Source organism: Melozone crissalis, unplaced genomic scaffold (genome assembly GCF_028551555.1).
Source record: "Melozone crissalis strain CALT ecotype California unplaced genomic scaffold, PUWL_Pcris_2 ptg000198l_1, whole genome shotgun sequence".
In the NCBI taxonomy this organism is placed as follows: Eukaryota; Metazoa; Chordata; class Aves; order Passeriformes; family Passerellidae; genus Melozone; species Melozone crissalis.
This window is the reverse complement of record NW_026535962.1, coordinates 522,526-537,740: the sequence shown is the minus strand read 5'-3', so window position 1 is coordinate 537,740 and position 15,215 is coordinate 522,526. Positions and strand designations below refer to the sequence as shown.

General features: G+C 50.9%; 1 protein-coding gene across 1 annotated transcript in view; it reads right to left on the bottom strand.

The window, feature by feature from the left end:
- The window catches only part of KCND3 (potassium voltage-gated channel subfamily D member 3), a 92,790-nt gene that overhangs the window by 16,226 nt on the left and 61,349 nt on the right, over window positions 1-15,215 (bottom strand). The window contains exon 3 of the mRNA XM_054293988.1: window positions 7,823-7,985. Coding sequence (XP_054149963.1) covers window positions 7,823-7,985 — 163 coding nt within the window. The remainder of the gene's footprint in view (window positions 1-7,822; window positions 7,986-15,215) is intronic.

The window sequence follows — 15,215 nt, the reverse complement described above, 5'->3', positions numbered from 1 at the left end:
GGTCTCTCCAGACCTGCACACCTGAAGGTATTTATAAATTAATGAGGTCCCCACCCAAGTTCAGGTGTTTTTGGATCTCTCCAGACCTGCACACCTGAGGGTGCTCACACATTAATCAGCTCCCTCAGAGCTGTCCCTGTGAGGCCACAGTCCCTCCTCAGCCTCTCCTCAAGTGAGAGGGGCTCTGTCCCATCTCCCTTTACTGCTAAAACCACACCACGAGGTTTTCTGGAAGAAAGTGCAGCTACACAAGGTAATTAACCATGTTTTTTATGCTAATTCCTCAGTAATTAATAGTTTGGATGTTGTTGGTGATTGGTGCAGTAGGTGAGCAGCACTGGGTGTTTAAGGCTGAGATGAAGCTGCTCTCCAAAGTCACCAGTGGAGTGCTTTGCATCTGGTTTTTGTTCTCAAGGTGAAATATGAAACGTTGTTTCTGGTATATGTATTATTTTCTTGCTTTTTTCTGCACCTGTTGGTTGTTTGGGGTTTGGATTTAAATCCTGGATGGAAAGGACTTGGTTGATTCTGGAAGGTGGAAAAGGTGATGAGCAGATTGCAGAGTTAAACAGAGCTCAGACTGCTACAGGATCTAAGAGGAACTTTTCCTTCTCCTTTTCACTTCTCTAAGAAACAGAGTGTGCACATTTGGATTTTACTTCCTCTCAAACCTTTACATTAAACAGCTTTTGAGCCAAGTTCAACTATTCTGTCACTTTTGCTTTGGGGGAGATGTCATAGAGCTGCATATGGAAATTAGGTAGTGCAGAACTCATTATATTCCTATACAATTTGACAGAAGCACTTGCAGTCAGACCTTGATCTTATTTTGGGCCTCTTCATTACTTTCCAGAGATGAAAGCTCCCCCTCTCCTCCTCTGTGCCTCTCCTTTTAATGCCACCTTACCCTTGGCACCATTAAAGCAACAGAACATCATTTCCAATGAACTTTATCGTTTAATCTTCTCCAACGCTGAGGAACATCGTGTCCGGGCTATTTATGGCACAATGCACAGAATCTGGAGTTTAATGGGTCTGGGCCTCTCCCAGCACAGATACCCTGATTGAGCAGGAGCTTTCTGAGGGTCACACTGCAATGGTGGCAGGGGCTCAGGCAGCCCCGGGGCGCTGCCCCCTCCTGATGGAAACTCCTTTTTGTGCATTTTGTGCATTCTCACCTCGAGCTCAACCAGCTCTGGCTCAGATTTAGTGAGGCTCTCGCTCCTGTGGGATATTTGTTTTGGGAATTCTTTATTCTGTTTATTCTGTCCCCTGTGATTTCCAGCCTGTGTTGTGTGTGTGTTCACCCACCCAGGCCGGCCACAGCCACACCTTGATCTGTGTCAGAGCTGATTTAGGGACTGCTTTCCCCTGGCTGAATTCTGTTTTACACAGTTCCTGCAGCTTGGCTGCACCTCAAAGCTTCCTCTCTGCTGAGGCTCCCACAGCAGCAGCCGAGTGACAAAACCTTCTCTCCCTCCTGGAAATAGAACAAAAGAAATTCCTACACACGTTTTTTATAGTATGAGTGCTGGAACAGGTTTTTAGAGCTTGGGTCAGGATTGCTCCAAGGATGTTAAAGCGGTGCCCAGCTGTAGTTGGAATAACTGGAATTGTTGTGGGGTGTAAATCAGGGTGTCAGAATTTGTCTAGAAACTTATTATTTTTAAAAAAAATCTCAAGAAAAGTAATGTTTTTCTGCATGATGAACAGGGATGCTGCTGTTCTGCATCAGTCCAAACCACGGCTCAGTGCCTCAGTGCAAGCCAGGCGTGATGAGCAGCTGTCTGCCTGTGATTTATCTGTCTGTCCTTCCCTATCTGTGTCTCCAGAGCTGCCTTTTATGGCACCTTTCACACAGCTCACACCCCCAATTAATAACTCTGAAGTGTTCGGGGCTGGAGGAATTAGCAGAGTTTGATCTGGTGTCACACGCCAGGTGCTGGCCCTGATGGATGAGCACTAATTAATTAATTAATTAATGGTGTGGAGCCCGTGGCAGCCCGGGGAGGGGGAATGGCTCAGGTGGTGCCCTCACCTGTGGGACAGGGCCCTGCTGGCAGCTTCTGGGTACTGCAAATAAACGGGGAGCAGCTCCTGGGTACTGAATATAAACATGGAGCAGCTTCTGTACACTGCAAATAAACGGGGAGCAGCTTCTGGGTACTGCAAATAAACGGGGAGCAGCTCCTGGGTACTGAATATAAACATGGAGCAGCTTCTGTACACTGCAAATAAACGGGGAGCAGCTTCTGGGTACTGAAAATAAATGGGGAGCAGCTCCTGGGTACTGAATATAAACGGGGAGCAGCTCCTGGGTACTGAATATAAACATGGAGCAGCTTCTGTACACTGCAAATAAATGGGGAGCAGCTCCTGGGTACTGAAAATAAACGGGGAGCAGCTTCTGGGTACGTGTGCAAGGCATCCCAGCTGGGCACTGGGCCACTGCTGACAGCAGCCTGCAATATTTGGATGTATGGGCTGGCTCTGGAGCTGAACCCATAAACTGGAGCTCACTGATTTATTTCAGCCCTTCCTCCCAGAGCAGACAGCTCCTTGTCTCACACAATTTGGGACTCAGGGAATTTGGAATAGCTGAGCTGATGGAAAATGTTATTTTGCTTTCCTCAATGATATGAAAGGAAAGAGGCAGGATTCCTGGTTGGCTAATTTGTGTGTTTGGGTTTTTTTCCCCTGAACTCTATTAAGGGATGTGACAAGCAGAGAAAGAGGTACCTAGCCCAGCCAAAATGAAATATCTTCTAAAAAAATAATAAAAAAGCTTTTTTTCCCCTGTCAAAGACTGTTAAATATCAACAACAACAAAAACATATTCCACACAGATTCGTTCTGGTTGGAAAAAACATGTTCCTGAAATGTCAGCCAGCTCCTGTTTTAACCTTATTGTTTCTCTCTCCCCTAAGTTCCAGCCCCATCCCCTGCTGGCACTGAGTCATGTTCTGATGCTGAGCCCTCTTAGACAGCCCCACTCACTCTTCCTGGCCACGCTCTCAGTTCAGTAACCCACCTCCAAAACTCAGGGTGTCAGCTGAGAAACAGAACATTTCAGAGCTGACTCCTCTGCTCTGCAGCAAATCAATGATCACAATGGCCTGGTTATTGACAGCTGTGTGGGCAGGCTTCCTCACGGCGAGGGGATGACACAAACCCAGATTCAGCCTCTCGCAGCACCACTCCCCTCTCCGAGCCCTGCTGCAGCCCCCGAGGGTCTGAACAGGCTGTTCCCGCATCCTCCTGAGGAACAAGCAGGCATTTGTGTCCTGCTCGTCCTTCCTTTTGGCTGGAGCCCCTTGAAGCATCCCCATAGTTACCCCTTCCCTGTGAGCCACCATCGCCTGAGATGGGAGAGCATCCCTCCATGTCCATGGAAGAACTTCCCTCCATCCCCTTCCTCTCCTCTGTGGAAGAGCCTCCCTCCATCCTCTTCCTCTCTCTCCCATGGAAGAACTTCCCTCCATCCCCAGGGAAGAGCCTCCCTCCCGCCATCCCTTTCTCTCCCCCATGCCCAGCATCCCTCCCTGCCTCTGGAGCTGCTCAGTGATGGATCCTTCCCCCCATCCCCAGACAAGGTGTCCCTCACCTGCCTCACAGTTTATCCCCTCTGCTCTGCCCCAGCCTGGCACTGTTCAGCTTTTGGGAGCAGCTCCACAGAGCTGTTCTGTCCTGGCTGTCCCTGCCTTGCCCCAGCCTGTGCTTGGCTCTCTCCTGGAAGCCCACAGCCCCAGGGTGGAATGAGAACCTGTCTCCAGGCCTGTGCAGTGCACTGCTTGTTCTCAGGGAGCCAAGGGGCACCAGATAATAAATGAGATGGATTGAACACCCTGAGAGGCTGCAGTCGTCAAAAGCACATTTACTGCAGGCTTGAAACCAAGCCCCGTGATTTACCCAGGGCTGGGACTGCTGGCAGCCCCTGTGGCACTGAGGCCATGCCAGTCCCCTGGGATTATCAGCTATTCCAGCAGCAAGGCTCATTGAGCAAATCTGACTCTTACAGATAAATGCACTTCAAGCAGGGCTGGGCTTTTCTGTCCCCCACAGCATCTCTGAGCATTTCCATTTCCCTGCTGCTGCGGGCTCCCCATTCGGTGAGAGGGGCCCTTTGAACTTGGCTTTGCCCAGGCTGAGATCCACAAACCCTGCTGAATTCTCACCGTGGGGCTCTCCTGTGCCACCCCAGCCCTGCCTGTCCCTGTCCCTGTGCTGGGGACACTGAGCTGTGCCTGGGACTGTGCTCACCCCTTCTGCAGCTTCCAAACTGTGCTTGGGACTGTGCTCACCCCTCCTGCAAGCCGTGATCTGTGCCTGGGGACTGCTCACCCCTCCTGCAAGCCGTGATCTGTGCCTGTGGACTGCTCACCCCTTCTCCAAGCCATGATCTGTGTCTGGGGACTGTGCTCACCCCTTCTCCAAGCCATGATCTGTGCCTGGGACTGCTCACCCCTTCTCCAAGCCGTGATCTGTGCCTGTGGACTGCTCACCCCTTCTCCAAGCCATGATCTGTGTCTGGGGACTGTGCTCACCCCTTCTCCAAGCCATGATCTGTGCCTGGGACTGCTCACCCCTTCTCCAAGCCGTGATCTGTGTCTGGGGACTGCTCACCCCTTCTCCAAGCCGTGATCTGTGTCTGTGGACTGTGCTCACCCCTCCTGCAAGCCGTGATCTGTGTCTGGGGACTGCTCACCCCTCCTGCAAGCCGTGATCTGTGCCTGTGGACTGCTCACCCCTTCTCCAAGCCGTGATCTGTGCCTGTGGACTGCTCACCCCTCCTGCAAGCCGTGATCTGTGTCTGGGGACTGTGCTCACCCCTCCTGCAAGCCGTGATCTGTGTCTGGGACTGCTCACCCCTCCTGCAAGCCGTGATCTGTGTCTGGGACTGCTCACCCCTTCTCCAAGCCGTGATCTGTGCCTGTGGACTGTGCTCACCCCTCCTGCAAGCCGTGATCTGTGCCTGTGGACTGCTCACCCCTCCTGCAAGCCGTGATCTGTGTCTGGGGACTGCTCACCCCTTCTCCAAGCCGTGATCTGTGCCTGGGACTGCTCACCCCTTCTCCAAGCCGTGATCTGTGCCTGGGACTGCTCACCCCTCCTGCAAGCCGTGATCTGTGTCTGGGGACTGTGCTCACCCCTCCTGCAAGCCGTGATCTGTGCCTGGGACTGCTCACCCCTTCTCCAAGCCGTGATCTGTGTCTGGGGACTGCTCACCCCTTCTCCAAGCCGTGATCTGTGCCTGGGACTGCTCACCCCTTCTCCAAGCCGTGATCTGTGCCTGGGACTGCTCACCCCTCCTGCAAGCCGTGATCTGCTCTCGTCCCCCTGCTGCCAAAGGAGCAGCATCTCCGCGCTGCCAGCAGCTGCCTCTGCCTCTCCTTGCCGGGTGGGCAGGTGGGAGGTGTTGCCCCCACCCAGCTCCTTCTCCTGCTGCAAGCTGAGCACAGAGAGGGGCTCCTCCAGCACCATCTGAATTACAAAGTCATTCTATTGTCAGGCCTTTTAAGTGTCACATTCTCTGTTAGATCCCAGGCTGTGACATTCACTGAGGAACAGCATCGTTTCAAAGTCAGGGATGTCTATTCTTAGCACATCAGTCAAAAAAAAGAGGGGGGGGGATAAAGTCGTTGGGGAAGGAAAAAAACACAGCAGTTTGACCAAAATGAGCCTTGTCACAAGTGATCAATCCATCTCCCAGTCACACTGACCTGCTCCTTGCAGCATGCCAGAGGACAGAATTTGATACCGCAGCACAATGAATTAAGATTTGCCAGATCTCCTGGTAATTAATTGTCTCACAGCACAGGTTTGGCAAAGAATAATTTATCTTTAAAGAGATTAGATCACTGGTAGCTGGGTTTTGTGTTTTACTGGGTTTTTTTCTTTTTAAGGAACATTTCTCCTCAGTTGAAGAATAGATGCTGATGAGTAACAGCCACCTCCTGATACTTTATTCACGTTATTTAAATTCCTCTTCCTGCTAGACCAGAGCCCTCTCAGCAGTGGAGAGGCAAAGTTGGGGCTGGGCTGGGCTCTGGGTTTTGGGGTGCAGCCCTGGGAATGTCAATCCAGCCACCCTGATGCTCAAGGATTTCTGCCTTGGTTATTGGTCGCTGGAAAATCTCAGTCTGAGTTCATATAAAAAGTTAATAATGTCTAGAGCCTTGTCTTGAATCTACCTGTACATCATGAGAGTCATGATTCTCAAACTAAGCAGAACTTTCACAGCATTTATCCTGATACATGTCCAAGATCTGCTCCTCCCTTCAAAGAGAACAAAATCCACGAAATTCCTGGTGTGCTCCCAAATTCTGCTCTAAGGAGCTGCTGCTGGTGGGTTCTTCATATTCAGGGAATGAGAGAGCAAAGAGATTTTCCCAAAAAACCTTCTTGCAAAAGCCATGCAAAATTCTTTGTGACTTCAATGAGATGGGGGCAGAGTTTTAACTGTTTCTGAAGGTGGGATTCAGTGCAGTGTGGGATGATGCTGGGACAAGTGTGGTATCAAAGCAGATCCTCAGTGTCCCCCTGCACACCCTGACCAGCTCCAGAGGCACTGTCACTAACGTGCTTCTCTCCCTTTCCTCTTTTTAGTATTCATGCAGTGCTGATCATGTGAAAATTACTCACTCTTCTGACTTGAGAAAAGTTTCTTAACTGAGAAATTCCACCAATATCAAGGGAATTAGAAATTCAAATGGGGGGAAATTATACACTGTGTGTGTCAATACAGCAAAGCTTTATAAAAGCTGCAATCAATCACACTGGCATCAAAGGTGCTGGGACTTTTCCCTGTTACCAAGTGGATCCCAGGCCAAAGGAAAAGTGGCATTGGAGGAACCAAGCTTGGTTTGCTCCTGGAGAGAGGGGCTGCCCTGTGCTGAGGCTGCAGCTCATTCCTGCACCTCCCTGCTGCTCCCCTCTTGTGTTGTGATTGCCAAACGTTGTGGTTTTGTAGGTCTTGTCTCTGAGCTCTCTGCAGTCACTCCCTGGGATGCAAGAAGCAGGCACGGCCCAGATGCTTGCCTGGAGCACAAATAACACTTTTCTCTACTACTGTTCTCCATCAGGTCCCCTGAGTCTCGCATTTCTGGCAGGCAGCATCCCATGGGGAGAAAAAGAACCTCGGGCCTTTGGTTTGCAGTTGTTGTAAAAACCTGATTCTGGCTGTGGTGTAATTTAGCAGATTGAAATAGAGATATAGTAAATCTGTTATGCTCTCTCAGTGACTCAGGGAGCTTCCACTGGCAAGAACTGTTCAGAATTTGGAATATTCAGTAATCCCTTCACATTTCCAGGGGCTTCTGTGTATTCCCAGTGTTCAGCCCCAGCTTTGAGGGGTCTGTGTGCTGATAAGTGCATGATCCTGGATGGGTGTGTTTGAAACCACAGAGGAGCGAAGCAGCCAGGAGGATAAACAGCTCCTGGGGATGGTTTAGGGGTTTGTGCACACAGCCATCCATTTGCTGCAGACAGGCTCACCCACCTTCTGCGCCCAGCGTTTGTCAGCGCGCTGGTTCTGGTGGCCCAGCGTGGACAGACAGACAGACAGACAGAAAGGCTCACCCACCTTCTGCGCCCAGCGTTTGTCAGCGCGCTGGTTCTGGTGGCCCAGCGTGGACAGACAGACAGACAGACAGAAAGGCTCACCCACCTTCTGTGCGCAGCGCTTGCCGGCGCGCTGGTTCTGGTGGCCCAGCACAGACAGACAGACAGAAAAGCTCACCCACCTTCTGTGCCCGGTGCTTGTCGGCGCGCTGGTTCTGGCGGTGCAGGATGGACAGACAGACAGACAGACAGGTTCTCTTACCTTCTGTGCCCGGCGCTTGTCGGCGCGCTGGTTCTGGTGGTAGATGCGGCTGAAGTTGGAGACGATGACGGGCACGGGCAGGGCGATCACCAGCACCCCGCTGAGGGAGCAGATGGAGCCAAAGATCTTCCCCGCAATGGTCTTGGGCACCATGTCCCCGTAGCTGCGGGCAAAACACACGGGAGAGCCCTGCTGAGAGCCCGAGAGCCTCCTGAGAGCCCCGAGAGCCTCCTGAGAGCCCGAGAGCCTCCTGAGAGCCCCGAGAGCCTCCTGAGAGCCCTGAGAGCCTCCTGAGAGCCCTGAGAGCCCTGCCAGGGCCTGGGCAGCTCCAGGGGGACACCAGAGCTCAGAGCCCCCTCCCCGGGACAGCCCCGGGAGCTGCCACCGTAGGCTGGTACTGCCACCATGTCCCTGGTACATCCACCCTGGGCTGGGCACAGCCACTCTGCCCCTGGAGATGCCACCCTGCCCCTGGTGCTGCCCCCCTGGGCTGGGCACAGCCCCTGCCCTGCCTGGCAGCCCAGCTCAGCCCAGCTCAGCCAGCCCTCTGTGCTGCTCAGCAGCTGCTGGTGCTGGAATTCACACCCTTGCCCCCCTCCCCATGCAGATGAGCCCCAGCAAACCCCAAACTCTGCCCCTGCTGGGGAGCAGCTCGTGGATTTCCGTTCCCTGGCACCCAGGTGCAAATGAGAGCTGATTTACACTCCCATGCCAAAGCCCAGCAGTTTCCCTGCCATCTGCACAGGCAGGAATCTGGGGATTGTTCAAAGCCTGCATTCAGTAAAAGGTGAATTCTCAGGGACGTGAGACCAGCTGGAAAATATCCACACAAAGCTCTGCCCTGGGTTGGACCCAACAATCTCCTGCTGTGATTTGTGTTGCACAGAGAGAAGTGGAGCTGTGCAGGGGAGGCCACAGGGATGCTCTGAGGGCTGGAGCCCCTCTGCTCTGGAGAAAATCTGAAAACTGAAATCTAAATCAGCCCCTGGTTGCTATCAGATGGTTTTAGGGATTTCTGTGGTTATCTTTGAGATGTTCTGGTGCTGGGTGCAGCAAATGTTGAAAGGAGAAATGATTTATTTCAATTGAGGCTTTATTTTTACATTTGATGTCAGTCTATGACCAACAAAGAGCTTTGAGGGGAATAGAGTTCAGCTAAGAATAATTTACATCCAGGAGGAAAAACAAACATTTCAAACCACCTTTTTTCTCAGCTGCACTCCTGTCCCCATGCAAGAACCTGTTGGAATGGGGGGCTGAGTAAGAGCAGGACTCCTTGCATGTTAAATGCTTCAGCCAGGGTTTATTTATCCCAAACAGAATCCTTCTCCTGCCTTCACCCACACCAAAACCCCTCAGAACACCTCAAATCAATAGATGCCTCTTCATGTCTATTAACTTCTTAGCTGCTGCTCTATGCAAAGATCATTTCAAAGCTCTTGCTAAGTGACAAGTTCTTCTGCCTCATTTAACACTGCTCCAAAAAAATCTCCCTCCTCTGCTGCTGGCCCTTAACACAATAAGGCTGGAAATTAATCATATGCCTCAAACATGATCTCAGTGACCTGGAGCATGGAGAAAAAGCCCTTCTGTGCATTTGCAGAGAGTGTAATAATAAGTGTCTGGCTCACAGTCTGGCTCAGGGAGGTTTGTTCTTACACGCAGACTGAGAGTTACCTCATTATGGGGACTTGAGAGAAGTGCTTAAAACAGCAGCAAAGATCAAACCCTGGCAGCAGGAAGGCTTTGTGGGCAGATGGAGAAGTTCCTCCTGTGACAGGAGGAGCCCTGAGAGCTCTGCAGGGCTGGGCTGGTGGCCCTGGTGGCCCTGGGCACACTGGAGCTCTCCATGGAGGATCCTCCTGGATCCCTGCCCTGGGATCTGCTCTGGGACACCTGGGGACACCTGGCCTGGGGTGGGAGGTGGCACCTGGGGACATCTCCTGTGCCCCACAGAGCTGACCTGAGGTGCAAATGCCAGTCCTGGGCTCTGGGCACGTCTCAGCTTTGCTTCTCAGGGCAGAGGCAGCCAGAGCCCCAAGTGCATCCCTGGCACTGCCCGAGAGCCTGCCCTGACTTTGCCAGGGCTCTGGGCTGCAGTTGTTCTGCTGCTCTGTTGGCACCCCCGGCTCCTGCAATATTCATTGCTGAGAGATTATTTCTGTCCTGATGCTGCCACAAGGCACTAATGGCCCCGTGGCATATTTATATCAGCTACAGTGCCAATAAACTCAAATAAACCCAGCTGCTGGATTCCAGTCACTGCTAATTAGGCATTTCAACCCCAAAACTTCTTTTCCCCTGACTGGAATGGGAGAACACAACTTTCCCTTTAATTTATTTCTTAAAAGGCAAGTTGTCATCTAGAAAACTTCTAGAGAAAGTGCATTTTAAGCAGTTGATCAATAATCTGATCAGAGCAGCTGATAGAGGAGCTGGGTGATTAATGATTAATCATTAACGTGCAGAGGGTCTGAGGGTGCTGGAGCTGCACAGCACAACAGCAGTGCCAGCGCTGCCAGGAATCCACCTGGATCACAACCGAGCCATTCCCAGCTGCTGGATTCAGTGCAGGGCTCACCTGGTGAAGGAGAACAAGATGGGATTTAAGGCTGGACAAAGCTGGAGCAGCTCCTGGGCTGGGGCAGACACCAGGCTCTCCCCACAGCTCTTGGGGAGCTGCTTCATTCTCCACCTCGTGCCCAGCACAGGAGAGGCAGAAGAAGATTTTGCTCCAGCCTGGAAGTGTCTGCTTTAGGACAACAGGGACAGAACAATATCATTGTGTTCTGTACAATAGACTGTGGTTCTGAAAGCCTCTTGCATGAAGAGCTGGAATGAAGCATGGAATTAGCATGTGGCTCTCCAGGTGCCTGAGAGCCCTCTTTGTGCTCCAAGTGATTCACTGGGCAGTGTTGGGGCCCACACAGAGGAGGGGAAATGGCCAGAATTCAGCTGGAAGGGTCCGGGGGCATTGCCAGACTGAAATGTTGCGTGGGCAGCCGTGTCCCTCCCTGTCACGGGTGCAGGTCCCAGGTAACCCTGCTGATGCTGCTGTGAGCCCCAGAGCAGTAATGACTGTGTCACCCCAATGGTTCAGACTCTGGAGCAAACTCTGCTCATCCTGTCCTGGTTTAGAGCAGGGAATCCACAGCTGGGCAGGGCTGGGGGCTGGATCTCTGCTTGGTTTAGAGCAGGGATGGGGGCTTGGATCTCTGCTTTAGAGCAGGGTTGGGGCCTGGATCCCTGGTTTAGAGCAGGGAATTCCTGGGTCTCTGCTTTAGGGTTTAATTCAGCTCTGCTCACCCACCCAGCTGGAATGAGCCCCAGAGCTCACCCGTGCCGCTTTGCCACATTGGGTTGGACAGCACCTTTAAAAAGTCATTTATTCCACACCCCCACTGCCCCAGGCTGCCCAGAGCCCCCTCCTCCCCACTGGGGGGTCCCCGGGGTGCCCTGCTGTGTTTTACAGACCCAGGAGCACAGACTGGGCTGGGCTGGGCCCCTGCAAGGCTGAGCTTGAGCAGAGGCTCGGTGGCCCTGAGGCAGGAGAATCTGCAAACGGGCTGTCAAACGCCAGCCTCGAGCAGCAAATCAGCCGTGCCGGGGAAGCACAGAGCCTATTTCATGCTAGGATTCTTTTACATTAAATATCCTTATTTTCTGCCTTGTTTGGAGCTGGGCACTTCCCCAGCTGGGCATTCAGCTGTGAGATCTGGCATCCTCTCACACTCCTGTTTTCCTTTTCCCTGGCATCACTCACTCGGTGATGTTTTCATGGATGCTCTGGAAATGGTGCTGCAATTGCAGCCCTCAGCCAGGCAGGGAGGGATGGGGCTGGAGATGCTTATCAGCTCCAGCAGCTTATCTCCAGCGCTTGGATTCACTTGGATCTTTAGCAAAGTTGTGGTCAGCAGTTGCTTAGCAGGGATTTTCCAGGCGAAGTTGCCTTTTTGGTATTGTTCTGGTTTATAAATTCGTATTTCTGACTGGGTTTTGTGTGATTAAAGGACAGAGTGAATTCAGAATTGTCCTGCTCTGAGGAGAAGGAAGTTCTGTTTCTCCTGCAGTGGGGAACATCACGAAGGGAGGAATCGTTTCCTGATGGATTTCCCTGAGGGCTGGACCAACCCTCAGCAGAGCCAGATCAGGGCATGAGCTGAGCCTGGAGCCAGTTCCAGGCTGGGCAGAAAAGGGGACCTGGGAGCAACTGGTGGCAGGAATGCTCCTCCAACAGCGGCAGGAATGGGAATGTTTGTGAGGACTCAGGAACAAACTAACTAGGTTATTTAATACACAGAGGGCGGAGAATACTTCATGTATTAACGCTGGTTCCATTTATTCCTCCCGGCTTGGATCAGCTCCTCAGCCCGTAGGCAGTTAAAGCAGATGGTCTGAATTTGGGTAACATTCAGACCTTGAGTGGAAGCTAAAAATGGAATTTCATTGGCAGGAAAAGTAGGTCAGAAAGCTAAAGCCCCTAGTCCTAAAATGATGAAAGGCTCCCAATCAAGTGTTCCCTATTACCATTCATTAACCAGAGCAGGGGAAGGAATATCACAGAGAAGGGGATGGCAATGGGGTTTATTGCTGCTTTACCCCAGGGGTTTATTTCTGTTTTACCCATTCAGTGAGGGCTGATTTGGGGTTTATTTCTCTATTTCATCCAATGAGGGCTGATTTGGGGTTCATTTCTGTTTTACCCATTCAGTGAAGGCTGATTTGGGGTTCATTTCTGTTTTACCCATTCAGTGAGGGCTGATTTCTCCCTGTGGCCCAAAGTGATGCTCTCAGCCTCCCTCCCTGCTTTCCACAGCCATCAAACATCAAGAACATGCTTGAAATCTGAGGAACAAGTCCTGAGCATTGCTGTCCATCTGATGCAGGCTTCTGGCATGAGAGCACCGAGTGCTGCCCAGTAATGCCCACTTTTTAAAGTGTTTGTTTTAATGGAAAATAAAATGTCCCAGATTAAGGCATTATTTATTTCTGGCTGCACACACTAAAGGCCTTTTAAATTACTTCATTCATTATTAATTCAAGAAGAATCCTCATATTACTCAGAGTGAAAACCTTACACAATTACCTGCTCAGAGAACCCTTTTTTCTGCATCTCAGCTCTCTGTAAAAGGAACTTTTTGGAGAACACAGAGGCAGGAGAGGGCAGGCAGTGCATTGAGCAATTAGGCTGTTCTCCTAATAGCAGGGCTGAAGGCTCCCTGCCCTGTCTTAAACCCTTAACTGTGGTGTCAGCTTAAAGGGAATGCTGCCTTTCTGCTTTCATTCCATCCTCATCTTTTTATTTTCTGTCTTTTTAAGCAGCTTGAGTGTCCATGCTGAGCCATGTCACATTCCAAATGATCCCCATACTGTGCATTTTAATGAGCTGCTAACACTGATTATACAAAAAGCAATCTCAGAAATATTTACTGAGTCCAAAAAAAAAGAAAAAAGAAAAAAGGAGAAAGCCTATGGGGAACTAATTAGCTTTTTAAGAATTGGCCTTTTGAAAGCTTTGGGCTCTGGGAAAGTTGAACTTGGAATTGGTTTCAAAGAAGTTGAAGGAGTGGCTGGGAGAAAGGGAGTGAGCTGTAATGGAGTGTTTGTAACAGGGCATTGCACATGCCAGGCTCTGCACGGGACAGGAGATGCACTGGGGCTGAACACTGAATAAATAATAGAGACAGGAATTGTGATTGTTATGCAGAGAAAAGCCACGTAATGCCTGGGTCCTTTGTCAGGTTTCTGCAGCCGTTCTGGGGTTGATCAGAGGGACAAAATCTCTGTCCCTGAGCAGGTCCCTCCCCCAGGGTTTCTCCAAACATGACATTGGGAACTCACTGCACTCCAGAGAATGAGAAAATGAGAAAATTCCCGTTGGCTTGGCACAGAGCTGGTTCACGTTTCCCTTTCCTGGATGTGAAATGCAATGCAAGGTGTTCATATTCCCTGAGAATTTGCTTCTGTCCCTTCCAAGGTGATCCCAAAAATGCCATTTGTCATCAGATGGTAAGAGATGAAAGGAATGCAGAATTCCCCTGGGCCAGGCCTGCACCACAAACTTTTGAAGTGAAAGCAACAAAGGCCAATGGAGAATAGAGGCTGGTTTGTGAACAGCTCCATTTCCTTTGTCTGCATTTGATTAAAACCACCTCAGATTTAACGGGATTTTTCTTTCAAATAGAAAGAAAATCAAGAAGAAAAATAGCCCTGCCTGGAAGTCGCTGCTGTTCCCTTCTCCCTCGCAGGGTTTTATCACTCTCAGCAGAACTGAGGCGGGCTGGGGAGGTTTGCAGTGATGGATGGTGTCACCTCAGCCAGGAGCTGTATCTGCTCCTTCCCCTGCAGGATGGTGCCAGGGGGTGAAAATCCCTGGGGGAGCCTCAGCAGCCCTGCCCTGCTCTCTGGCTTTGGGGGGTTTAGTGCCAGGGGTTTGTTCTCTGGTTTTTGGGGTGTTTATTGTCAGAGGTTTGTTCTCTGGTTTTTGGGGTGTTTATTGCCAAAGGTTTGTTCTCTGGTTTTTGGGGTTTATTGCCAGAGTTTCTCTGGTTTTTGGGGTGTTTATTGTCAGAGGTTTGTTCTCTGGTTTTGGGGTTTCATTGCCAGAGGTTCTCTGGTTTTGGGGGTTTATTGCCAGGGGTTTGTTCTCTGGTTTTTGGGGTTTATTGCCAGAGTTTCTCTGGTTTTTGGGGGTTTATTGCCAGAGGTTTGTTCTCTGGTTTTTGGGGTTTATTGCCAGAGTTTCTCTGGTTTTTAGGGTTTTTTGCAGGCTCCTGGCTGGTTCAGCTGCAGAGACCCCAGGCAGGCAGCAGCAGCAGCACCCCCGTGTCCAGCACTGTCCCCCAGGCCACATCCACACATTTCCAGCCCTCCAGGGATGGTGACCCCACCCCTGCCCTGTGCCAGCCCCTTTCCTGAAGGAATTGTTCCTGAAATCCAGCCTGGCCCTCCCCTGGCTGAACTCGGGGCTGTTCCTCCTGTCCTGGGGAAGAGACTGATGGCAATAAAGGAAACAGAGCAGGTTCCAATAAAGGGAAACAGAGCAGATTCCAATAAAGGGAAACAGAGCAGATTCCAATAAATGGGAACACAGCAGATTCCAATAAAGGGAAACTGAACAGATTCTAATGAATGGAAACAGAGCAGATTCCAACAAAGGGAAACAGAGCAGATTCCAATAAATGGGAACACAGCAGATTCCAACAAAGGGAAACAGAGCAGATTCCAATAAATGGGAACACAGCAGATTCCAATAAAGGGAAACTGAACAGATTCTAATGAATGGAAACAGAGCAGATTCCAATAAACAGAAACAGAGCAGATTTCTCACTGCTGTGGTTCAGGACAAGCAGTGGCTGAGCTCTAAGCCGCTGGATTCAGTTCACAGATTTCC